We start from the raw sequence: 27,841 nt of genomic DNA, 5'->3' as shown, positions 1-27,841 counted from the left end.
TTAACATTCTGTAACGTTACATCCTCCTGAACAGACCTCAAGTCCTGCAATCGTACACTGACATTATCAAGAACACTTCTGTTTAGTACTGCGTTACACACTGCACATATAAATCCTGTGTCCCAGCCTAGACAAAAACGCACACTCCCACATCACATTATACTTTGGTTAGGATGCAATAAAGCTTCACTTAGTGAAATATATCATAAATAACGTTTACTATACCAATATTACTTTGATAGATGATAACATTGAGGTGTAATGTTATTATGTAGTGTCCAATTGGTGTTGAAATAATATACCAGCTTGTTCCTCTCTCCTATAAAGTTAAGTTTAGTGAGCAAAAATGTTAATAAATACATACAGCATTTAACAAAGTGTTTGGAACAGAAGTCTCATAAAAGTTACATCCCAAATGGCACCCTATTCCCTATAAAACCGTATGGGCCATGGCCAAAAGCAGTGCCCTATATAGGGAACAGGGTGCCATTTGGGACGCACAGAATAGGAGTATTGCAGGTGAGATTTTCTGATGCCCACATATAACATAGGTTGAATACATTAGGGCACACCGTAACAAAACGCTCTGGAAAGGAAAACTAAAACAAGTATGTCTTATTGGACAAGTTGAAGTAGTACTTCCCCGTTTTAATACATTTTCTTCCATTTGATGCCCAATGAATAGGACCCTGCTGATCGCCAAGTCTGAGGTGTTGCGTTAAGCCACAGTAGTGTTGTACAGAGGAACAGAGGTTTGAGTCTCAGTCTAAACAGCCCTAGGACTAGGATTGGAGAGGTGTCGTGCTCCAGATGATCTGTCTATTCCATGCCATGCATTAGGAACCCGAGGAAGAGATGCTCTGCATCCACCGTGGGTAGGAGGAAGACTTTCCATGTTACTCCATCTTGGACATTTCATATTTTGTAGTCATGATTTCCTGGTAAAAAAATACAGAGAATATGATATATTTCTCTAACATCCTAGTCTGTACATATAATACTGTACATATAATACTGCAATCTGAGAATTGAATAACATTAAAGGAAATGCACAGGAAATGCAAAGGTAAAGCAAACCATGTGTTGCCATTGACAGAAATGAGCCAAATTTGAGACCTGTTGTGTTAATAAGGAAACACATACCTCATCCGAGTCGAGAAGGACAGGCAACGCTCTATAATGAAAGAGGAAAAGAAAGACAAAACGTGCTTTTATACAACCGCCTAATATTGATCACTTTAAAACACATCTATTCTCTTTTGTTAAGTTATGCTTACACGTCTGTTAAAGAGGTAGGAATGTTCTCTTCCACCCATTTCATGTCTTCATCCTGGACAAATTGGTAAAGAGAATGACAGAAGAGAAAAAAAATAGATAATTACTCCACGCTGCCCCCTGTTGTTTAAACTTATTCATGTAATTTACTAGACTACATAGATGTTCCATTCATGTCTGCCAGTAGGGGGTTTGAACTGCCTTGTAAGAGCAAATATTTGAGTAAGCAAAAGTGTCATGTCATCATGTGCAGTTAACTGAAAGTGGACCATTGACTGTGCTGACAGAAAATATTGACTGGGCCTCCCGAGCGGCACAGTGGTCTAAGGAACTGCATTGCAGTGCTAGCTGTGCCAATAGAGGTTCTGGGTTCGAGTCCAGGCTCTGTCGCAGCCGGCCGCGACTGGGAGACCCGCTGGGCCAATTGTGGCAGTGCATAATTGGCCCAGCGTTGTCTGGGTTAGGGGAGGGTTTGGCTGGCAGGGATGTCCTTGTCCCATCGCACACTAGTGACTCCTGTCACGGGCCGGGCGCAGTGCACGCTGACACAGTCGCCAGGTATACGGTGTTTCCTCCGACACATTGGTGCGGCTGGCTTCCGGGTTAAGTGGGCATTGTGTCAAGAATCAGTGCGGCTTGGTTGTGTTTTGGAGGACGCACGGCTCTCGACGTTCGCCTCTCCCGAGACCGTAAGGGAGTCACAGCAACAAGACAAGACTAACTACCAATTGGATATCACGAAAAATGGGGAGAAAAAGGGAGAGAGAAAAAAAAGATTGACTTGTTTGTATACTGTATTTATATGTGGAGTACTTTGCGTTCATATTGATTCGATACTTGTAAACGGACTTTGCCTTTCTTAATTTATTACCTCCGGGGCAATGAAGTTGAACTGAATGTTTGATACTAACCGGGCTGGGTCCTGAAGGCTTGGCTGAACCGTTTGTCTCACTCCTGGAGTTGGTTGCTCTCAACTTTATGCCGTCAGCTGTGTAGAGAGAGAAACATTTTGGGGGATTAATGTTTAAACAATGAGGCAGTGAGAATGAAAACCCTACCATTTCACTTAGTGAACTGTACCCAAATTAGCTGACACCAGAAACTCCTCGATCTCTTCATCATCAGAGTCGTCCATCAGAGGAGTGAATGCATACCTGATGAGAACAGAGGAAAAGTTCAACATTATGAATAGTTATAAAGCTCCATTTAGAGAAAGACTGTTTAAGTTTGTGTTTCCTCTGTGAAGCTTTGAAGAGTCGAAAGGGCGAGGCACTGTCTCCCTGACTGACTGTTGGAGGTGGTTTGATAGGTCAACATATTGCCATTGAGAAATCTACAGCACACTCAACAAGGTAGCTAAGGTGCAGGATGATAACACTTAGATCAATGCAAAATGTCTGTTATATAACAGCCAAATCATCCATCACCTCTGGTTGTTAGCAGATGGTCTCCATAAGAACATGATCACCAGCAGTATGATGGAAAAGAGGAACCTCCAGAAGGCATCATCTACCCACAGCTCCATCCAGTCCTGGCCACACAGGACGATGCAAACGTGTCAGTCATGAGGATTCAGTATATTTACATTTTTGTTATTTAGCACATTCTTTTAATCACTGCATTCAACTAAAAGGAGGTTAAACAGCCACATATTGAAGGTGTTCGTAAAATAAAAAATCTTAACTGTTGATTCGATATTCGTCTCAAGAAATACAGAGCAAGCTAAAAACATTGATCCAGAAGAACTGGATAACCCACATTTGTATATTTTCGATTTAAACGTTTGAAACACAAGACATTTAAAAACAGAGATGTATTCTTACCAACTGACAATCTGCTAGCCTGAATTTTTTTGTCGTCCACACCATGAAAATGATTGAAGCTAAAGAAGGACAAAAAAAGAGTGATCATCATTAGACTACTCTGATTGAATGAATGTATGACCGGTATCTGGTGCTGGGGAAGACTCCACATCAATTTAACAACTTCACTCACCTATGATGGCAAAGATGAGTGTGTTCGTGAAGTGTCTGTAGAGAGACAGTTTGACTGGGTTTCTCCTCAGCTTCAGTGTCTTTATAGTTTGAGCCAGGCTCACGAATATGTTAGGAGGCAGTCAAGGAAATAACCTCTGGGCTAGACAGTAGACACTGACAGTATGTAGAGTAACTGACAGACTTCACGTATAACACGGAATCAGGGAAGAACCTAGCAAAGTCAGCAGGGAAAACAGCATGCAAAGTGGGATTATGTGCCCTCTGTGAGTGGTAGCTAGTGGGTTAAGGTGTTGGAATGTGATTGACCCGAAGAACAAATGAGGCCCCAGGTAAAGGGGCCCTGGGAAAGGCCGGACTACTTGACCTCTACTTGTAGACTTCCAGGTTAGCTAGCTGTGAGTTAGCTAGTGAGACAGCAAATAATCTAATCTCTCATGCTCTCTATTTATATACGTCAGGAGAAGCTAGCTGTGAGAGGCAGAGGGTTAGCATGTAGCTAGTGGGTTAACATGCAGAGACCCTTTGGAGTTGGACTGAACCCTTTGATAGAAGCAGGGGACCCTCAAGCCCAGGGAGGGTCAGAGTAGGCCCCCAGACTGAGGATCCGAGAAGCCCTGGGTAGGGACCAGGGATAGGGGGGCCCCCAGGGGACAGAGGAGCCCAAGCAGGGCTATAGGCACACCAAAGGATATCCACCAGCAGAGAGAGGAGTCAAGCAGAGCCAGAGGAATGTTGGCCAACAGAGCCAGGTCAGAGTCTTTCGCCTGAGGGATGAGAGGAGAAAGGGGGAGAGCGGAAGAGAAGAGGAGAGAATACAAGTTGAGAGTAAGATAAATAAATAGGAGAGGAGAGCAGGTGGGGAAAGTGTGGATGAAAGTTAAGAGGAGAGAAATGAGAGAGTCAGAGCGCAAGATTAACATAGAGAGAGAGAGAGAGACAGAACAGAGGAAGAAAAAGTGAGTGGGGTAGGTAGAGAACATAACCTTTCACCAGAGCAGTAACCAAAGAAAAATCACCCACTGAAACATGATTTAGTATACAACTCAAACTCCAGTTTAAATTGGACAAGACACATAACCCCAGCACCTAGTCTATTAGTGAGACTTATGAAAACGTATTAGTAAGCAATAGCAAAATGTGTAAAATTCTGTACTGACAGACAAGTGATACAGACAAGTAGGCCTATTTTGTTATTATAGACCATCATGGAGTAATTATTATAAACTCCGTATGATAATTGGATTAAGGATATGAACCAGACGATACAGGAGTCCATCAAAACTAGAACAACGATTGTGATGAGGGAAAGGCCATTGTCACGACCCTTTAGTGAATATACATTTATTGAAAGTAATTTCCATAACTCACAAGGGAAAAACAGCAGCCCATCTAGAACTGAAATTTCACATTTTGAACGCAAGCTCACTGGAGCAAAATCAAGAAAACTCCTTACCCCAGTGATTCTAAGCACACCTTCGATAGCAGCAAAGGCAAAGTACAGGACGCCTAGTCCCACCACTCTGTGCATCACTGTACCCAGTCGAGGCCTGATAGGAAACACACAAAATGCAGGAAAATGTACTAAATATAGATAGCAGGCTAACCTATCAAAGGATTGGGAGTGACAGGGAGTGAGTGATGACCTATTTTCTCAACTTACTTGACTATTCCATATCCCAGACTGACGATAATGACCAGCAGCCGTGCCAGGGTTCTCTTCAGGGCAGAGATGAGCTCAGCAAAGATCAACAGGCCTGGAGCTGAAAACAAGAACATTGGAATGCATGGTCTCTCACACAAGGCAGAAAAACGATGTATTGCTCGGAATAATAACACTCCCTAAATCTCCCCCTTGGCTCTAAGCAAATCTGTAAGGTAGAAGCACCATCATCACTACACTGCTTATACCTGCCTATTCAGACTAAGAATATGTCGAAGATAAACACACAACGCAGCGTACGAGAGGTCAAGAGGACTAAAAGTAAATAGAGTACTAACGATCAATGGAAATAGTGTTTTTTATGTAATAGGGAATTATTGATCAATGGGTCAGAGACATGGGAGGAATTTGTCTAAGCATCGAGCCTGAAATAGGATAGTTATTTGGCCATTGGCCCAGTTTTATTGCAAGTAATTCTAATTGGTCAACCACAGGCAAGGGCTGGGTTATAAAGTACATCCTGTCCCTTTGTTCTGCGGAGAGAAGCACAGGAGAGAATCACTGAGGACAGGGGAGCATGAACATCTACCATCTTCCTCCCCGCATGAGTCGTCCTCTTTGAATAAGAATAAACCTATTTTCTTCCCCCTGATTTGCTTTGGGGTTTGTGTTATTGAAGAAGAATATCAACAAGACCATACCCGCCTATTCAGACCATACCCGCCTATTCAGACCATACAGATTTGCCACAACAATGGACAGGTTAGTGCCAAGAGGAAAGGGTAGGGAGGGAAATGGGACTGGATCAATTTGAGAGCTGGGTGTAGTGTACTGTAAACTCACAAGCTGCCCCTGACACTGTTGTTCTCATACTCAGCACACAGCATTCACCATACTCCTATACAGAGGATCTTACTACTCTTTAAACCACTCAGACAGAGAGCTCGGTGTAGTTTAGTAGTAGTATTAGTCGTGGTGTAGACTCACAAGCTGCCCCGACACCGTTGGTGTTCTCGTACTCAGCACAGAACACAGCCTTCTCCACCATGCCCAGAAAGATGACTCCAGCTATCCAGAACTGGATCCGCAGTAAGTCCTTCCAGTAGCAGGCAGCCCACAGGAACCAGAGTAACGCATACAGGATGTACACTATACACATCACCATGTAGAACTGAGGGAGAGAAATATATGTTTATATACAGTGAGGGAAAAAAGTATTTGATCCCCTGCTGATTTTGTACATTTGTCCACTGACAAAGAAATGATCAGTCTATAATTTTAATGGTAGGTTTATTTGAACAGTGAGAGACAGAATAACAACAACAAAAAAATCCAGAAAAACACATGTCAAAAATGTTATAAATTGATTTGCATTTTAATGCGGGAAATAAGTATTTGACCCCTCTGCAAAACATGACTTAGTACTTGGTGGCAAAACCCTTGTTGGCAATCACAGAGGTTAGACGTTTCTTGTAGTTGGCCACCAGGTTTGCACACATCTCAGGAGGGATTTTGTCCCACTCCTCTTTGCAGATCTTCTCCAAGTCATTAAGGTTTCGAGGCTGACGTTTGGCAACTCGAACCTTCAGCTCCCTCCACAGATTTTCTATGGGATTAAGGTCTGGAGACTGGCTAGGCCACTCCAGGACCTTAATGTGCTTCTTCTTGAGCCACTCCTTTGTTGCCTTGGCCGTGTATTTTGGGTCATTGTCATGCTGGAATACCCATCCACGACCCATTTTCAATGCCCTGGCTGAGGGAAGGAGGTTCTCACCCAAGATTTGAAGGTACATGGCCCAGTCCATCGTCCCTTTGATGCGGTGAAGTTGTCCTGTCCTCTTAGCAGAAAAACACCCCGAAAGCATAATGTTTCCACCTCCATGGTTGATGATGGGGATATTGTTCTTGGTGTCATAGGCAGCATTCCTCCTCCTCCAAACACGGCGAGTTGAGTTGATGCCAAAGAGCTCCATTTTGGTCTCATCTGACCACAACACTTTCACCCAGTTGTCCTCTGAATCATTCAGATGCTCATTGGCAAACTTCAGACGGGCATGTATATGTGCTTTCTTGAGCAATGGGACCTTGCGGGCGCTGCAGGATTTCAGTCCTTCATGGCGTAGTGTGTTACCAATTGTTTTCTTGGTGACTATGGTCCCAACTGCCTTGAGATCATTGACAAGATCCTCCCGTGTAGTTTTGGGCTGATTCCTCACCGTTCTCATGATCATTGCAACTCCACGAGGTGAGATCTTGCATGGAGCCCCAGGCCGAGGGAGATTGACAGTTCTTTTGTGTTTCTTCCATTTGCGAATAGTCGCACCAACTGTTGTCACCTTCTCACCAAGCTGCTTGGCGATGGTCTTGTAGCCCTTTCCAGCCTTGTGTAGGTCTACAATCTTGTCCCTGACATCCTTGGAGAGCTCTTTGGTCTTGGCCATGGTGGAGAGTTTGGAATCTGATTGATTGCTTCTGTGGACAGGTGTCTTTTATACAGGTAACAAGCTGATTAGGAGCACTCCCTTTAAGAGTGTGCTCCTAATCTCAGCTTGATACCTGTATAAAAAGACACCTGGGAGCCAGAAATCTTTCTGATTGAGAGGCGGGCAAATCAATTTCTAACATTTTTGATATGCGTTTTTCTGGATTTTTTTGTTGTTATTCTGTCTCTCACTGTTCAAATAAACCTACCATTAAAATGATTTCTTTGTCAGTGGGCAAACGTACAAAATCAGCAGGGGATCAAATACTTTTTCCTTCTCACTGTAGGTTCTTCCAGTAGCAGGCTGACCACATGAACCAGAGTAATGGGTACATCATACAGGAAGTACACGATACACATTCCCATGTAGAACTGAGAGGGAAAGAGATGGGTGTTAAAAAAATTAACTACAATGAGACAGGGTTTTAACCTGGCTCTCCTGCATGCCTGAAGAGCGCATTAGCCTGCTAAGCCAAAACCTAGGCATGTGAGGAGTTAGAACGTACCTCCAAAAGTACATCATAAAGTTTGACAAACTGGTTTGTTTGATCACTGTCAAACCTATGACTGCACAGCATGCATCCAGTTTCATCAGGCCTGAAAAGGTCTTTAGTCATCTGAACAAACAACAAGGTCCTATATGGCTCGGTTGGTAGAGCATGGCACTTGCATCGCCACGGTTGTGTGCTCGATTCCCAGGGCCACCCGTATGTTGAAATATATGGATTCATGACTAAGACGCTTTGGATAAATTGCATATGCAGTATTATATTACATAGACAACACAAAACCCTGCAAGTGAAACATGCAATCTTTGGACAATAAAATAGATGATCTACGCGGAAGAATAAACTACCAACGGGACAGTCAAAACTGTAATATCTTATGCTTCACGAAGTCGTGGCTGAACAACGACACTATCAACATACAGCTGGCTAGTTATACGCTGCACCGGCAGGACAGAACATGTATTTTTGTAAATAACAGCTGGTGCACGATATCTAAGGAAGTCTCAAGCTATTGCTAGTCTGAGGTAATCTCATGATAAACTGTAACCACACCATCTACCTAGAGAGTTATATTTTTCGTGTCTCTTTACATACCACGACAGTAAGAGGCTGGCATGAAGACGGCATTGAATGAGCTGTATTCCGCCATAAGCAAACAAAAACGCTCACCCAGTAGCCAGGGTCTTTAATGCAGGGAAACTTAAATCCGTTTCACCAAATTTTTATCAGCATGTCAAATGTGCAACCAGAGAGAGGAATCTTTTTTTTTTTTTTTTTAAAGACTCAGGACCACCTTTACTTCACACACAGAGAAAAATACAAAGCTCTCCCTTGCCCTCCATTTGGCAAATCTGACCATAATTGTATTTGCCTGATTCCTGCTTACAAGCAAAGACTAAAGCAGGAAGCACCACTGACTAGATCAATAAAAAAGTGATCAGATGAAGCAGATGCTAAACTACAGGACTGCTTTGCTAGCACAGACTGGAATATGTTCCGAGATTCCTCCGATGGCATTGAGGAGTACCACATCAGTCATTGGCTTCATCAATAAGTGCATCGATGACGTCGTCCCCACAGTGACCGTACGTACAGTCGTGGCCAAAAGTTGATAATGACACAAATATTAATTTCCACAAAGTGTGCTGCTTCAGGGTCTTTAGATATCTTTGTCAGATGTTACTCTGGAATACTGAAGTATAATTACAAGCATTTCATAAGTGTCAAAGGCTTTTATTGACAATTACATGAAGTTGATGCAAAGAGTCAATATTTGCAGTGTTGACCCTTCTTTTTCAAGACCTCTGCAATCCGCCCTGGCATGCTTTCAATTAACTTCTGGCAGCCCATTCTTGTATAATCAATGCTTGGAGTTTGTCAGAATTTGTGGGTTTTTGTTTGTCCACCCACCTCTTGAGGATTGACCACAAGTTCTCAATGGGATTAAGGTCTGGGGAGTTTCCTGGCCATGGACCCAAAATATCGATGTTTTGTTCCCATAGCCACTTAATTATCATTTTTGCCTTATGACAAGGTGCTCCGTCATGCTGGAAAAGGCATTGTTCGTCACCAAACTGTACTTGGATGGTTGGGAGAAGTTGCTCTCGGAGGATGTGTTGGTACCATTCTATATTCATGGCTGTGTTCTTAGGCAAAATTGTGAGTGAGTCCACTCCCCTGGCTGAGAAGCAACCTCACACATGAATGGTCTCAGGATGCTTTACTGTTGGCATGACACAGGACTGATGGTAGCGCTCACCTTGTCTTCTCCAGACAAGCTTTTTTCCGGATGCCCCAAACAATCGGAAAGGGGATTCAGAGAAAATGACTTTACCCCAGTCCTCAGCAGTCCAATCCCTGTACCTTTTGCAGAATATCAGTCTGTCCCTGATGTTTTTCCTGGAGAGAAGTGGCTTCTTTGCTGCCCTTCTTGACACCAGGCCAACCTCAAAAAGTCTTCACCTCACTGTGTGCGCAAATGCACTCACACCTGCCTGCTGCCATTCCTGAGCAAGCTCTGTACTGGTGGTGCCCCAATCTCGCAGCTGAATCAATTTTAGGAGACGGTCCTGGCGCTTGCTGGACTTTCTTGGGCGCCCTGAAGCCTTCTTCACAACAATTGAACCGCTCTCCTTGAAGTTCTTGATGACCCGATAAATGGTTGATTTAGGTGCAATCTTACTGGCAGCAATATTCTTGCCTGTGAAGCCCATTTTGTGCAAAGCAATGATGACGGCACGTGTTTCCTTGCAAGTAACCATGGTTGACAGAGGAAGAACAATGATTCCAAGCACCACCCTCCTTTTGAAGCTTCCAATCTGTTATTCGAACGCAATCAGCATGACAAAGTGATCTCCAGCCTTGTCCTCGTCAACACTCACACCTGTGTTAACGAGAGAATCCCTGACATGATGTCAGCTGGTCCTTTTGTGGCAGGGTTGAAATGCAGTGGAAATGTTTTTGGGGGGGGGATTCAGTTCATTTGCATGGCAAAGAGGGACTTTGCAATTAATTGCAATTCATCTGATCAACCCATAACATTCTGGAGTATATGCAAATTGCCATCATACAAACTGAGGCAGCAGACTTTGCGAAAATTTATATTTGTGTCATTCTCAAACCTTTTGGCCATGACTGTACATACCCCAACCAGAAGCCATGGATTACAGGCAACATCCACACTGAGCTAAAGGCCAGAGCTGCTGCTTTCAAGGAGCGGGACTCTAACCCGGAAGCTTATATGAAATCCCGCTATGCCCTCCGACGAACCATCAAACATGCAAAGCGTCAATACAGGACTAAGATCGAATCGTACTACACCGGCTCTGATGCTCGTTGGACGTAGCAGGGCTTGCAAACCATTAGACTATAAAAGGGAAGCACAGACGAGAGCTGCCCAGTGACACGAGCCTATCAGACGAGATAAACTACATCTATGCTCGCTTCGAGGCAAATAACACTGAAACATGCATGAGAACACCAGCTGTTCCGGAAGACTGTGTGATCACACTATCTGCAGCCGATTTGAGCAAGACCTTTAAACAGGTCAACATTCACAAGGCCCCAGGGCCAGACGGATTACCAGGACGTGTACTGCAAGCACGCACTGACAAACTGGCAAGTGCCTTCACTGACATTTTCAACATCACCCTGTTCGAGTCCGTAATACCAACATGTTTTAAGCAGACCACTATTGTATAGCTATGAAGTGCTTTGAAAGGCTGGTCATGGCTCACATCAACACCATCATCCCAGAAACCCTAGACCCACTATTGTACTCCACATTGCCCTTTCACACCTGGACAAAATGAACACCTATGTGAGAATGCTATTCATTGACTACAGCTCAGAATTCAACACCATAGTGCCCTCAAAGCTTATCAATAAGCTAAGGACCCTGGGACTAAACACCTCCCTCTAACTGGATCCTGGACTTCCTGACAGGCCGCCCCCCAGGTGGTAAGGGTAGGTAACGTCCGCCACGCTGATCCTCAACACGGGCCCCTCAGGGGTGCGTGCTCAGTCCCCTCCTGTACTCCCTGTTCACTCATGACTGCACCGTCAGGCACAACTCCAACACCATCATTAAGTTTGCCGATGACAACAGTGGTAGGCCTGATCACCGACAACGACGAGACTGGCCTCCTCCCTATAGGCTGAGACCTGGTTGTGTGGTGCAAGGACAACAACCTCTCCCTCAACGTGATCAAGACAAAGGAGATGATTGTGGACTACAGGAAAAAGAGGAGAGCAGGTTAAGAGCTTCAAGTTCCTTGGTGTCCACGTCCATATTCACCAACAAACCAACATGGTCCAAGCACACCAAGACAGTCGTGAAGAGGGCACAACAAAACCTATTCCCCCTCAGGAGACTGAAAAGATTTGGCATGGGTCTTCAGATCCTCAAAAGGTTCTACAGCTGCACCATCGAGAGCATCCTGACTGGTTGCATCACTGCCTGGTATGGCAACTGCTCGGCCTACGACCACAAGTCACTACAGAGGGTAGTGCGAATGGCCCAGTACATCACCGGGGCCAAGCTTCCTGCCATCCAGGACCTCTATACCAGGCGGTGTCAGAGGAAGGCCCTAAAAATTGTCATACACTCCAGTAGAGGTCGACCGATTATGATTTTTCAACGCCAATCCCGATTATTGGAGGACCAAAAAAAGCCGATACCGATTAAAAAAATATTTTTTTTTTTTTTTTAAATAGCAGATTTTTTTACATTTGTAATAATGACAATTACAACAATACTGAATGAACACTTATTTTAACTTAATATAATACATCAATAAAATCTATTTAGCCTCAATTAAATAATGAAACATGTTCAATTTGGTTTAAAAAATGCAAAAACAAAGTGTTGGAGAAGTAAAAGTGCAATATGTGCCATGTAAGAAAGCTAACATTTAAGTTCCTTGCTCAGAACACGAGTCTTCAATATTCCCAGGTAAGAAGTTTTAGGTTGTAGTTATTATAGGACTATTTCTCTCTATACAATTTGTATTTCATATACCTTTGACTATCGGATGTTCTTATAGGCACTTTAGTATTGCCAGTGTAACAGTATAGCTTCCGTCCCTCTCCTCACTCCTACCTGGGCTCGAACCAGGAACACATCGACAACAGCCACCCTCGAAGCAGCGTTACCCATGCAGAGCAAGGGGAACAACTACTCCAAGTCTCAGAGCGAGTAACGTTTGAAACGCTATTAGCGCGCACCCGCTAACTAGCTAGCCATTTCACATCGGTTACACCAGCCTAATCTTGGGAGTTGATAGGCTTGAAGTCATAAACAGCACAATGCTTGAAGCACAGCAAAGAGCTGCTGGAAAAACGAACGAAAGTGCTGTTTGAATGAATGCTTACGAGCCTGCTGCTGCCTACCACCGCTCAGTCGGACTGCTCTATCAAATCATAGACTTAATTATAACATAATAAACACACAGAAATACGAGACTTTGGTCATTAATATGGTCGAATCCGGAAACTATCATCTCGAAAACAAATCGTTTTTCCTTTCAGTGAAATACGGAACCGTTCCGAATTTATCTAACGGGTGGCATCCCTAAGTCTAAATATTCCTGTTACATTGCACAACCTTCAATGCTTTGTCATAATTACGTAAAATTCTGGCAAATTAGTTCGCAACGAGCCAGGCGGCCTAAACTGTTGCATATACCCTGACTCTGCGTGCATTGAACACAAGAGAAGTGACACAATTTCACCTGGTTAATATTGCCTGCTAACCTCGATTTCTTTTAGCTAAATATGCAGGTTTAAAAATATATACTTCTGTGTATTGATTTTAAGAAAGGCATTTATGTTTATGGTTAGGTACAGTCGTGCAACGATTGTGATTTTTTCGCAAATGCGCTTTTGTTAAATAATCCCCCCGTTTGGCGAAGTCGGCTATTTTTGTTAGGAAAAAATAGTCTTCACAGTTCGCAACGAGCCAGGCGGCCCAAACTGCTGCATATACCCTGACTCTGTTGCAAGAGAAGTGACACATTTTCCCTAGTTAAAAGAAAATCATGTTAGCAGGCAATATTTACTAAATATGCAGGTTTAAAAATATATACTTGTGTATTGATTTTAAGAAAGGCATTAATGTTTATGGTTGGAGCAACGTGTACCTAAGCGATTATATGCAACGCAGGACAGGCTAGATAAACTAGTAATATCATCAACCATGTGTAGTTAACTAGTGATTATGATTGATTGATTGATTGTTTTATAAGATAAGTTTAATGCTAGCTAGCAACTTACCTTGGCTTCTTACTGCATTCGCGCAACAGGCAGGCTCCTCGTGGAGTGCAATGTAAAGCAGGTGGTAAGAGCGTTGGACTAGTTAACCGTAAGGTTGCAAGATTGAATCCCCGAGCTGACAAGGTAAAAATCTATCGTTCTGTCCCTGAACAAGGCAGTTAACCCATCGTTACTAGGCCGTCATTGAAAATAAGAATGTGTTCTTAACTGACTTGCCTAGTTAAAAAAAATAATACAATTTAAAAAAACGGCCAAATCGGCATCCAAAAATACCGATTTCCGATTGTTATGAAAACTTGAAATCGGCCATTCCGATTAATCGGTCGACCCCCACCCTAGTCATAGACTGTTCTCTCTGCTCACGCACGACAAGCAGTACCAGAGCGCCAACTCTAGGTCCAAGAGGCTTCTAAACAGCTTCTACCCCCAAGCAATAAGACTCATGAACACCTAATCAAATGGCTACCCAGACTATTTGCATTGCTGCCCCCCCCTTTCACACCGCTGCTACTCTGTTGTTATCATCTATGCATAGTCACTTTAATAACTCTACCTACATGTACATAATACCTCAACTAACCGGTGCCCCCGCACATTGACTCTGTACCGGTACCCCCCTGTATATAGTCTCGCTATTGTTATTTTACTGCTGCTATTTAATTACTTGTTACTTTTATTTCTTATCCATATTTGTTTTTAAACTGCATTGTTGGTTAGGGGCCCGTAAGTAAGCATTTCACTGTATGGTCTACAGCTGTTGTATTTGGCGCATGTGACTAATCAAATTTGGTGAGTGAGTAAAACAGGTGTCTGCAATCTATGACAATGATTAAGCCTACATTATATATTTGACTAGGGACAAATACTGGAAATTAGCATGAGCTAAAGTGTCATGGTGCAATGCATCTGACTGTTTATTTAATGTGACAATGTTTAATTGAATCTGTCCCAACTCAAAGGATAGAATAAATGAAATGTATACTCACGATCATGAGAGGCCATTCAGTGATGGAGATGTAGCCGTGAGTTCCTTTCATTACAACGTTTACTGGAAATATAAAGAGAGTATACATCAGCTATCCATAACGCAGAAAATAAATCAGGGTTACAACATTGAGCAATGTGATCAAAACAGTAGCCAATGTATTATTTTAAATAATTTCAATTAGTATTTAGGCTGACTAAGGAAAAGTAATTTCCATTTTGGTAAGCCTCACGGGCAAGTTTGACATTCAAGAACTGGGTCGTGTTCATTAGGGTAGATCATAACATTTTGCAACGGAAAACAAAAATGAGTCCAGCTAGCTAGTCACGCCCAGTTTCAGTAAATGTTCTTCTGTTAGTTCTGGTGGTCCCTCCCTGTTGTTTCAGTCTGTATTTTTCTGTTTGGTGCCTAACGAACACAACCCAGCTGAGGCGCATGGTGGTTAATGTAGCGAACCCACCAGTTAAATTCCAGTTAGCTTCCTGTTTGTTAGATTTAATCACCACCACAAACAGATAGGGGCCATCCTTCCACGTGGTGGCAATGACATCATCTTTAAGTGACACACTGGCGTTCTTCACACCGCTGACTTTGTCGTACTCCTCCATCGTCCAATTGGTGTAGTTTTCATCCGAACCCTAAGTAGGATTGAACCAACATTTGTTTTAAAAATTGCATTATGCAATGTATTTAGAAATCCCAGAAACGTAAGAGAATCTGAAAAGTGATAGCCTGGTCCCAGATCTCGTAGTGCATGCTGTATATGGCCAACGGCAACTCCTATGCTCATTGACAATGACCTTAGGAACTGCCAATAGCCGAAAGCAATAGCTGAATGAGTGTGTGCTAAAAAAAGTGATGCAAACACCATGACCCCATCATAGCAGCTTACCGGTGCTGCCCCTTCCATGGGCGGGACAACTATCCGTGGTTCCACCTTGGCTTTCTGAAACAAAGTTGTCATAGTAAGTTGTCAGTAACTCAAACAAGTGCATTCGGAAAGTATTCAGACCCCTTGACCTTTTCCCACATTTTGTTACGTTACAGCCTTATTCTACAATTGATTAAATATCCCCCCCCCCTTACCAATCTACACACACACACACACACACACACACACACACACACACACACACACACACACACACACAATGACAAAGCAAAAACAGATGTATAAATTCTCTCATCAAGGATCGCTCTGTTCATCTTTCCCTCGATCCTGACTAGTCTCCCAGGCCCTGCTGCTGAAATACATCCCCAGAGCATGATGCTGCCATCACCATGCTTCACCGTAGGGATGGTGCCAGGTTTCCTCCAGACGTGACGCCTGGCATTCAGGCCAAAGAGTTCAATCTTGTTTCTCATGGTCTGAGAGTCCTTTAGGTGCCTTTTGGCAAACTCCAAGCAGGCTGTCATGTGCCTTTTACTGAAAAGTGACTTCCGTCTGGCCACTACCATAAAGGCCTGATTGTTGGAGTGCTGCTGAGAAAGTTGTCCTTCTGGAAGGTTCTCCCATCTCCACAGAGGAACTCTGGAGCTCGGTCAGAGTGACCATCGGGTTCTTGGTCACTTCCCTGAACAAGGCCCTTCTCTCCCGATTGCTCAGTTTGGCCGGGCGACCAGCTCTAGGAAGAGTCTTGGTGGTTCCAAACTGCTTCCATTTAAGAATGATGGAGGGCATTGTCTTCTTGGGGACCTTCAATGCTGCAGAAATGTTTTGGTACCCTTCCCCAGATCTGTGCCTCGACACAATCCTGTCTTTGAGCTCTAGGTTTTTGCTCTGACATGCACCGTCAACTGTGGGACCTTATATAGACAGGTGTGTGCCTTTCCAAATCATGTCCAATCAATTGAATTGACCACAGGTGGACTCCAATCAACTTGTAGAAACATCTCAATGATGATCAATGGAAACAGGATGCACCTGACCTCAATTTCGAGTCTCATAGCAAAGGGTCTGAATACTTAAGTAAATAAGATATACATATTTTTAATGCTTTTCACTTCGTCATTATGAGGTATTGTGTGTAGATTGATGAGGATTACATTTAAAAAAATCAATTTTAGAATAATGCTGTAACGTAACAAAATGTGGAAAAAGAGAAGGGGTGTGAATACTTTCTGAATGCACTGTATCCTTTTCAAACTATTTAGCCGACCCGAACAAAACTGTGGCTTGAATATTTTGTTTTCACCCTGTCCTTTTCAGTACGGTTCAAGCAACTATGGTAGCTGAGTAACCAGGCCTGCTCAGTTCAGTCCAGTAGTGTGAAAAGCCCTGTAATGGAAGGTAACTCATGTACTGTATGTAACCTATAAGCCCTTACATTTAGCATTGGGAAGTATCGCACGTCATTGTTGCAGGTCAAGGGCTTGTGCTTGTGCTCAATGCATTCCCCTTGTCCTAGAGGGTTAGGATCCATACTCTGTCCTCGACTCAGTGGCGTCCTCTCATACATTTCCTTGAAAGTAATGATTTATATCAAAGTTCAGATATTTTTTATAAATACAATATTTATTAGTAGTTGAATGAAGGGAGACATACATTTCCTTTGAGCAATGAGATTTAAAAGTAACTCCAAAAGCGCATATTACAGTCAACTGGTAATTCACACCAACTATCAAAATGTAGTACTACCATAGGAATCCTAAACAAATGAAGGTAGTGATAATGAAAGATGACTATGGCAAACACTCACCGTCTGCTCCACACACCCATATCTGATTTCAACTTACAGACCAGGGGTAGGAAACTAGATTCGGCCACAGGCCGATTTTTGTCGGAGTGGAAGGCCGAAATATATCTATAATAGTTTGTACACTGTAAATTGACCACAACTAAGCCCAAAAATGTATTTTTCTTTTCAAATACAATAATTTTATACCTTGATTACATTGAGTCACTATCACATATACATTCATTTTTTTCATGGGAATAATTGGGAACAGATTTCCAACATTAAACAAATTTTTTGCTGAATTCCTGGTGATTTTACTATTTATTTTTGTAGTAAAAACTTGGGAGCAAAACAAATTCTGGCCCCCGGCCACCTGTTGCCGACCCCTGCTTTAGACTAACATGGTACTAGTAACTTACTAACTAGGCTAGTGCATGTACTTTACTTACCTCAATATTATTGAACTCGTTGTGACAGGGGTAGTATTTCAAGTACCATTGAATGGTAAAAGTCATCTCCTCTGGACATCCAAAGGACACAACTTTAAAAAAAAATATATATATATAATAATTAAGTGTTACTAGGTATGTTTCCATCCAATTGGTAACAGATTTGTGAATATTGTAAAATCCACATAAATATGCACATTTTCCCATCAAATGGACCTGTTGCAGATAAAATGCTGTGTGTGATGACGTAGCGCACATAAAAAATTACTTTTGCGGTTAAATTCCCATGTACCTAAATAAAAATCGCATTTTCAATTCTACTGAGGTTGTCAAAAAAAGCAAATGTACCCACTCTGCTCGCAGATACAGTGTGGGTAGGATAGCCTAAATGATTAGATTATAATGGACCAAAAAAAAGTGAGGTTTAGATTTATCAAAAGCCAAGCATCAATCATCATCTCTCCAGAATAAGTCCCTCGATATTTATTGGAAAGGAGCATTAATCACTGCGTGCACTTTTACCACCTAGTGAAGTTCATCATAACGTATTTCATCTGTAGCACAAAAAGAGCATTCTTTCCTGAGTCGTAGTATCGCAGTACACAACATATCGCGTGACTCCGTTTACTTCGATATGATAGTGTAACGACCCTGGGTTTATAAGCGCGGAAATCGACTCTGCCGGACGAGCATGCTTTTGCGGCACAGTCGATAGCGCGCCGGACTTCGGGCTTGAAGGTCGAGGGTTCGAGACCTGCTCCCTGCCTGCTGTTTCATTACAATAGTTATATCAATATTTGCGCATAAAGCATGTCCGTCGCCATGTCTTGCATTATTAACTTTGCCGACACAACAAAATCCCACCTTGTCTAGCGTATTTTGTTTTGTCGACGTTTGGAAAGTTGACTGACACATTTTCCGTTTCCATCAGGCCTGTCATGACATGTTTTATCTGACATGTACTTTACACGGATAAAAAGGTTGGATGGAAACATGGTTACTGAGGTAGTTCTTAGGGTGCTTTCATATCCCTTGATGATCCGGACTCTTTAGCGTTTGGTACTCTGACTGAAATTATCCCTGGACCTGCGTGAGTAGCGGCTGAGAGGAAGCTAGAGGTTTTACTCTGCCCACGAAAATAAGCCCACAAAGTAGGGCAGAGATCAATATACTGCTAAAAAAAATAAAGGGAACACTTAAACAACACATCCTAAATCTGAATTAAAGAAATAATCTTATTAAATACTTTTTTCTTTACATAGTTGAATGTGCTGACAATAAAATCACACAAAAATGGAAATCCAATTTATCAACCCATGGAGGTCTGGATTTGGAGTCACACTCAAAATTAAAGTGGAAAACCACACTACAGGCTGATCCAACTTTTATGTAATGTCCTTAAAACAAGTCAAAATGAGGCTCAGTAGTGTGTGTGGCCTCCGCGTGCCTGTATGACCTCCCTACAACGCCTGGGCATGCTCCTGATGAGGTGGCGGATGGTCTCCTGAGGGATCTCCTCCCAGACCTGGACTAAAGCATCCGCCAACTCCTGGACAGTCTGTGGTGCAACGTGGCATTGGTGGATGGAACGAGACATGATGTCCCAGATGTGCTCAATTGGATTCAGGTCTGGGGAACGGGCGGGCCAGTCCATAGCATCAATGCCTTCATCTTGCAGGAACTGCTGACACACTCCAGCCACATGAGGTCTAGCATTGTCTTGCATTAGGAGGAACCCAGGGCCAACCGCACCAGCATATGGTCTCACAAGGGGTCTGAGGATCTCATCTCGGTACCTAATGGCAGTCAGGCTACCTCTGGCGAGCACATGGAGGGCTGTGCGGCCCCCCCAAAGAAATGCCACCCCACACCATGACTGACCCACCGCCAAACCGGTCATGCTGGACGATGTTGCAGGCAGCAGAACGTTCTCCACGGCGTCTCCAGACTCTGTCACGTCTGTCACGTGCTCAGTGTGAACCTGCTTTCATCTGTGAAGAGCACAGGGCGCCAGTGGTAAATTTGCCAATCTTGGTGTTCTCTGGCAAATGCCAAACGTCCTGCACGGTGTTGGGCTGTAAGCACAACCCCCACCTGTGGATGTCGGGCCCTCATACCACCCTCATGGAGTCTGTTTCTGACCGTTTGAGCAGACACATGCACATTTGTGGCCTGCTGGAGGTCATTTTGCAGGGCTCTGGCAGTGCTTCTCCTGCTCCTCCTTGCACAAAGGCGAAGGTAGCGGTCCTGCTGCTGGGTTGTTGCCCTCCTACGGCCTCCTCCACGTCTCCTGATGTACTGGCCTGTCTCCTGGTAGCGCCTCCATGCTCTGGACACTACGCTGACAGACACAGCAAACCTTCTTGCCACAGCTCGCATTGATGTGCCATCCTGGATGAGCTGCACTACCTGAGCCACTTGTGTGGGTTGTAGACTCCGTCTCATGCTACCACTAGAGTGAAAGCACTGCCAGCATTCAAAAGTGACCAAAACATCAGCCAGGAAGCATAGGAACTGAGAAGTGGTCTCCACCTGCAGAACCACTCCTTTATTGGGGATGTCTTGCTAATTGCCTATAATTTCCACCTGTTGTCTATTCAATTTGCACAACAGCATGTGAAATGTATTGTCAATCAGTGTTGCTTCCTAAGTGGACAGTTTGATTTCACAGAAGTGTGATTGACTTGGAGTTACATTGTGTTGTTTAAGTGTTCCCTTTATTTTTTTGAGCAGTGTATTTCTGCTGCAAGAGGACAAGAGAGCCATGAGGAAACGAGTTTTCATCAGTCATGGAAATAAAAGTGCTGAAAACAAATTGGCTCCCTTTAAAAAGATGGAGAACGAGCTATGAAGTGAATATTGGAATTTGTGACGGTACAGAAAACTAGCGATATTGTCAAAAAGATACATATTGGGATTTGGGGATTTTATTTTGAACTCTATATATCGTAACTATTTTTGATGGGAGGGGGGAATAGTTACATACTGGGATTCTACTATGTGAGGAATTTTTGTATGGAGTTCAATGAGTGTCGAATTTGGTCAACAACACAAAATTGCAAATTTGCTACGTGAGGCTTATTTGATCTAATAGAAGTCTTGTAACGGTTAGGTTGTTACAAATGCACTGATATACAGTACCAGTCAAAAGTTTGGACATACCTACTCATTCAAGGGTTTTTATTTGTACTATTTTCTACATTGTAGAATAATAGTGTAGACATCAAAACTATGAAATAATAGATATGGAATCATATTTTATATTTGATTTTCTTCAAAGTAGCCACCCTTTGCCTTGACAGCTTTGCACACTCTTGGCATTCTCTCAACCAGCTTCATGATGTAGTCATCTGGAATGCATTTAAATTAACAGGTGTGCCTTGTTAATTTGTGGAATTTCTTTCCTTCTTAATGCGTTTGAGCCAATCAGTTGTGTTGTGACAAGGTAAGGGTGGTATACAGAAGATAGCCCTATTTGGTAAAAGGCCAAGTCCATATTATGGCAAAAGCAGCTCAAATAAGCAAAGAGAAACAACAGTCCATCATTACTTTAAGACATGAAGGTCATTCAATACAGAAAATGTCAAGAACTTTTAACGTTTCTTCAAGTGCAGTCTCAAAAACCATCAAGCGCTATGATGAAACTGGCTCTCATGAGGAGTGCCACAGGAAAGGAAGACCCAGAGTTACCTCTACTGCAGAGGATAAGTTCATTAGAGTTAACTGCACCTCAGATTGCAGCCCAAATAAATGCTTCAGAGTTCAAGTAACAGACATCAACTTTTCAGAGAAGACTGCGTGAAAATCAGACCTTCATGGTCGAATTGCTGCAAAGAAACCACAACAATAAGAAGAGACTTGCTTGGGCCAAGAAACACAAGCAACGGACATTAAACTGGTGGAATTCTGTCCTTTGGTCTGGAGTCCAAATTGGAGATTTTTGGTTCCAACCACCGTTTCTTCGTGAGAGGCAGAGTAGGTGAACAGATGATCTCTGCATGCGTGGTTTCCAACGTGAAGCATGAAGGTGGTGGTGTGACGGTGACACTGTTTAATTTAGAATTCAAGGCACACTTAACCAGCATGGCTACCACAGCATTTTGCAGTGATATGCCATCGCATCTGGTTTGCGCTTAGTGGGACTATCATTTGTTTTTTCAACAGGACAATGACGCAAAAACACACCTCCAGGCTGTGTAAGGGCTATTTGACCAAGAAGGACAGTGATGGAGTGCTGCATCAGATGACCTGGCCTCCACAATCACCCAACCTCAACTCAATTGAGATGGTTTGGGATGAGTTGGACCGCAGAGAGAAGGAAAAGCAGCCAACAAGTGCTCTGCACATGTGGGAACTCCTTCAAGATTGTTTGGAAAAGCATTCCTCATGAAGCTGGTTGAGAGAATGCCAAGAGTGTGCAAAGCTGTCATCAAGGCAAAGGGTGGCTACTTTGAAGAACCTCAAATATATTTTGATTTGTTTAACTTCTTATGGCTTGGGGGCAGTATTTCGACATCCAGATGAGAAGCGTGCCCAAAGTAAACTGCCTGTTACTCAGGCCCAGAAGCTAGGATAGAAAACACTCTGAAGTTTCCAAAACTGTTAAAATAATGTCTGAGTATAACAGAACTGATATGGCAGGCGAAAGCCTGAGGAAAATCCATCCAGGAAGTGGGATTTTTTTAATGTAGGTAGTTTTCAATTGAATGCCTATAGAGTATCTAATGGGTTAGGACCCAGATTGCAGTTCCTATGGCTTCCACTAGATGTCAACAGTCTTTAGACATTGTTTCAGGCTTGTTTTCTGTCAGTGGACTGTAGAATCATGCAGTGCTGTGTTTGCGCGTGACCGAGTGCGCCCTTCGTTGTTTTTCCTTTCTATCGAATACGCTATTGTCCGGTTTAAATATTATCGATTATTTAGACAATTGACAACCTGAGGATTAATTATAAACATTGTTTGACATGTTTCGATGAACTTGACTGGAACTATTAGGTTGTATTCGTCTGCATGTTTTGACCGCCTTTGAGCCAGTGGATTACTGAACAAAACGCGCCAACAAAACTGAGTTTTTGGGATATAGAGGGTCTTTATCGAACAAAACTAACATTTATTGTGTAGCTGGGACTCTTGTGACTGCACCCATATGAAGATCTTCAAAGGTAAGTGATTAATTGTATCGTTATTTCTGACTTTTATAATTCCTTTACATGGTTGGAAAATGTTTGTATGCTTTTGTAAGCGGGGCGCTGTCCTCAGATAATCGCATGGTATGCTTTCGCCATAAAGCCTTTTTGAAATCTGACAAAGCGGCTGAATTAACAAGAAGTTAATCTTTAAGCCGATGTATAACACTTGTATTTTTTATGAATGTTTATTATAACTATTTCTTTATTTTGAATTTGGCGCTCTGCAATTTCATCGGTTGTTGTCGAGGTGGGTCGCTAGCGGAACGCCTGCGCCAGAAAGGTTAACACTTTTTTGGTTACTACATGATTCCAAATGTGTTGTTATTTCATAGTTTTGATGTCTTCACTATTATTCTACAATGTAGGAAATAGTAAAAAAGAAAAACCCTGGAATGTGTAGGTGTGTCTAAACTTTTGACTGATACTGTACGTGGCACTGATATACATTTCGGCAATTTATTAAAAAAAAGGAAAAAAACTATATTGGAGCTGTGCCCGTTTTCATAGAGATAGAGGACACGGATAAATCAAATAACATTTTAATGTCACAAACATCCAGAATACAAGTGTAGATTACCATGAAATGCTTACTTACGAGCCCTTTACCAACAATGCAGTTAAAAAGTAAGAACATTTACAAATAGATAAGAAAATAGTAACAATAAGAAATAACAATAACGAGGCTATATACAAAGAGTACCGGTACAGAGTCAGTGTACTGGGGTACGAGGTAGTTGGGTTGATTGATTGAGGTAATATGTACATGTAGGTTTGGTTAGGTTAGGTGATTGATTGAAGTACATGTAGGTAGGGGGTGAAATGCAGAAAGTCTGGGTAGCATTTTGATTAACTGTTCAGCAGTCTTAATGGATATAACCCTTTTTTAGCACAAATGAGGACTAAAAGATACCCTAATAAAATAAAATCAAGCACGGACATTGCCATTGATGGTTTCACCATTTTAAAATAGTGAACTTGGTGGGGACTCCTATGAATTGGGAGAAATCAGCCACTGAAGAGAATTTACTACTTTAAAATAAAGATAGGCTCAATGGCGTTGCCCATGCTGCAGACGCTATAATGGCACAGATATAAAGAGTACCCTCTATGGGCTGTTGTTCACATGCACATCTGCCGTATCATTGGCTAGAATGGTCCCACCTGACCTCGCCTCCTCCTGCCTGCCTTCCATCTTTGAGAACATGCATTTCCATTGTTAAAAAGGTCACTTGACTATCTTTTCAATATAATAGGCAATCTTTGGTAGCGGGTCGAAGATCTAGAACCAGAGTACCAGGTATTGTGACAGGGCAGTGCGAGTCGCATGGAACCTTTTGAAGATTATCTTGTTTACAATGTCATATAGAATGTGCATCTTGCAAATCGCACCCTGAAACGTTTATTTTCAGGTCTTGTGAAAGCAAAACATTCAGTAGAATTCTCACAAATGCTTGAGGAAACCGATTTTCATTTGTTTGACACCCTCACGCGAGGCATTTCCCATATACAGTATGACATCAAACATAGGCTAATCTTACCTTTCAATTTGATATCAGTGTCTTTATACATGGATTTCCTCAAAAGCAATGGTCTTGAGGTCTGTGAAGAAGAGGGAACAGTGTTTCCATTGGCATTAGTTAGATAAACCGAGTAAGTCAGTCCTGACTCTAATGTAGTCTAGGCCTAATGCCTAACAGGTCCTCTGTATCTCAGTTGGTAGAGCATCGCACTTGCAACGCCAGGATCGTGGGTTTGAATCCCGGGATCCCCCATACATACAGTTGAAGTCGGATGTTTACATAAACAAGTTTTAATGACTCCAACCTAAGTGTTTCAACCACTCCACACATTTCTTGTTAATTAACAAACTATAGTTTTGGCAAGTCGGTTAGGACATCTACTTTGTGCATGACAAGTAATTTTTCCAACAACTGTTTACAGATTATTTCACTGTATCACAATTCCAGTGGGTCAGAAGTTCACATACACGAAGTTGAATTTGCCTTTAAACAGCTTGGAAAATTCCAGAAAATGATGTCGTGGCTTTAGAAGCTTCTGATAGGCTAATTGACATCATTTGAGTCAATTGGAGGTGTACATGTGGATGTATTTCAAGGCCTACCTTCAAACTCAGTGCCTCTTTGCTTAACATCATGGGCAAATCAAAAGAAATCAGCCAAGACCTCAGAAAAAAATGTAGACCTCCACAAGTCTAATTCATCCTTGGGAGCAGTTTCCAAACGCCTGAAGGTACCGCGTTCATCTGTACAAACAATAGTACGCAAGTATAAACACCATGTGACCACGCAGCCGTCATACCTCTCAGGAAGGAGACGCGTTCTGTCTCCTAGAGACGAACGTACTTTGGTGCGAAAAGTGCAAATCAATCCCAGAACAACCGCAAAGGACCTTGTGAAGATGCTGGAGGAAACAGGTACAAAAGTATCTATATCCACAGTAAAACGACTCCTATATCAACATAACCTGAAAGGCCGCTCAGCAAGGAAGCCACTTCTCCAAAACCGCCATAAAAAAGCCAGACTACGGTTTGCAACTGCACATGGGGACAAAGATTGTACTTTTTGGAGAAATGTCCTCTGGTCTGATGAAACAAACATAGAACTGTTTGGCCATAATGACCATCGTTATGTTTGGAGGAAAAAGGGGGAGGCTTGCAAGCTGAAGAATACCATCCCAACCGTGAAGCACGGGGGTGGCAGCATCATGTTGTGGGGGTGCTTTGCTGCAGGAGGGACTGGTGCACTTCACAAAATAGATGGCATCATGAGGGAAGAAAATTATGTGGATATATTGAAGCAACATCTCAAGACATCAGTCAGGCATACTTCCAAAGTTGTGGCAAAATGGCTTAAGGACAATGAAGTCAAGGTATTAGAGTGGCCATCACAAAGCCCTGACCTCAATCCCACAGAACATTTGTGGGCAGAACTGAAAAAGCTTGTGCGAGCAAGGAGGCCTACTAACCTGACTCAGTTACACCAGCTCTGTCAGGAGGAATGGGCCAAAATTCACCCAACTTATTGTGGGAAGCTTGTGGAAGGCTACCCAAAACGTTTGATCCAAGTTAAACAATTTAAAGGCAATGCTACCAAATACTAATTGAGTGTATGTAAACTTCTGACCCACTGGGAATGTGATGAAAGAAATAAAAGCTGAAATAAATCTCTTATTCTGGCATTTCACATTCTTAAAATAAAAGTGGTGATCCTAACTGACCTAAAACAGGGAATTTTTACTTGAATTAAATGTCAGGAATTGTGAAACTGAGTTTAAATGTATTTGGCTAAGGTGTATGTAAACTTCTGACTTCAACTGTATAATATATGCACCCGTGACATTCAGTGATATGAGAAAACCCTATTCCCTCCATAAACCACAACACTCGTGTTCTCTCATCTGGGGCCATGTATCCAGCCTCTGAGTAAGAGTGATGATTTAGAATCCGTTTAGGTTTTTCAGATCGCGATAAATTAGATTACATTGGAAGGGGGACTTGATCCTTGACCAGCACTCATTCCTACTCATACACTTCATATAGGCCCTGGTAACCATTATTGGAAGTCCCTAGGCAGGCAATGGGCAGCTCTCACATTACTTTGCAACATGATATGATGGAGGACAGACACCTGACCACCTCCATGGAAAACTAAAACTCCCAATTAGCCTACCTCTCTTGTGCACTTGCTCACTTCCCTTCACTGACTTGAAAGCAATTTACTGGTAGACCTCTTCAATTCATTGGACACGGTAGCTAGTCTACCAAATAGACTTGGCACAGCCCACATATTCTAATCTGAACATTCGCTAGCTCACTAATTTAACTAGCTGAATGATTGGTAGACGTGTGTTGTATCTGGGCTAAATTTCAGGCAATGATCTAACCCTGAGTACAGTGGTCTGTGTCCGATGTTTGTTTACATTTAGCTATGTAACTTTAGCTAGGTAGCTGCCTAACCGAGGTGTTTGGCCAAGAAATGTAGATATGAAGATCGGCAAACACTGCTTCTCCATTAAAAATCCCAGCTCAAGCTTGTAGGCGACGTTGTCTAGCTAAACTCATGCGCAGAAACACAATCTCGTCTCGCGCCGAACTGCGCATGTGAACGCCGTCAAATCAAAAGGCACACTTTCGATAGTTATTTTGACAAATGGAAACGTGTCAGTTTGTCACTTTCACGAGGTTGGAGAAATAACATGTTCATCTACTTAATACATTGTCTCGAATCTATGTGTCTTTAGATTGATAAAATTAACTAAGGAACCATGTTTCACTTCACTCATTGACTTCTCCAAACCCGGACCTAGTCTGCTTGGCAAGCGTTCCCGGAAGTTTCGCGATGTTGCGCCTCTGAGTTTAGAAACTCTGTGGCTACATCTTTCAACAATATCGGGTTAGTGAGCCTATGCTATCTAGCTAGCAGACAAAACATTAATGTTTGCTACAACGGCTTGTGCATATCGATAAAGTCTGAATCTGTCCAGGAAAATGCATTATTAATCAATAATGTTCAATTTTATGAACAGAAAAACGCCCCCTGCTAACTGGCTAGCTAGGTAGGTTGGATTGCTAGCCAGTTAGTTGAAATTAATCGCACGATTGTTCTTGCTAGCTAACTATATTACATATTTTAATACTCACATTGACAACTGTAATTCTCCATTGTCCTGGTTCTGGAGCTGCCATCACCCCGCTATTTACATCTCCTAGTAAAATAATCCCTGCCAAATAAAGGAGCCAGGTTTTCACTGAGCTAGCCGTGCTGTTCCACGTCCTCACACGTACAGAAGCAGCCATGTTTTCAGCATGTGGTATAACTGGGGCG

General features: G+C 42.6%; 1 protein-coding gene across 2 annotated transcripts; it reads right to left on the bottom strand.

The window, feature by feature from the left end:
* Positions 1-27,841, bottom strand: LOC115201538 (transmembrane protein 87A). 2 transcript variants are annotated; one of them, XM_029765247.1, is made up of 19 exons: positions 27,658-27,841; positions 24,536-24,596; positions 17,808-17,899; positions 17,008-17,142; positions 15,573-15,626; positions 15,141-15,318; positions 14,682-14,743; positions 5,920-6,103; positions 4,933-5,032; positions 4,726-4,819; positions 4,525-4,596; positions 3,271-3,379; positions 3,099-3,157; positions 2,703-2,806; positions 2,356-2,429; positions 2,187-2,263; positions 1,278-1,330; positions 1,144-1,174; positions 1-938 (listed from the first exon to the last, which is right to left on the bottom strand). In XM_029765247.1, the coding sequence occupies exons 1-19, from the start codon at positions 27,811-27,813 to the stop codon at positions 897-899; spliced, it is 1,737 nt and encodes a 578-aa protein (XP_029621107.1). In that variant the 5' UTR covers positions 27,814-27,841; the 3' UTR covers positions 1-896. The 2 variants fall into 2 exon arrangements, with proteins under 2 accessions (XP_029621107.1, XP_029621108.1); XM_029765248.1 differs by lacking the exon at positions 4,525-4,596 and adding an exon at positions 3,965-4,036.

This window comes from Salmo trutta, chromosome 10, assembly GCF_901001165.1.
Source record: "Salmo trutta chromosome 10, fSalTru1.1, whole genome shotgun sequence".
Lineage (NCBI taxonomy): Eukaryota > Metazoa > Chordata > Actinopteri > Salmoniformes > Salmonidae > Salmo > Salmo trutta.
This window is presented reverse-complemented; position numbering and strand designations above follow the sequence as displayed.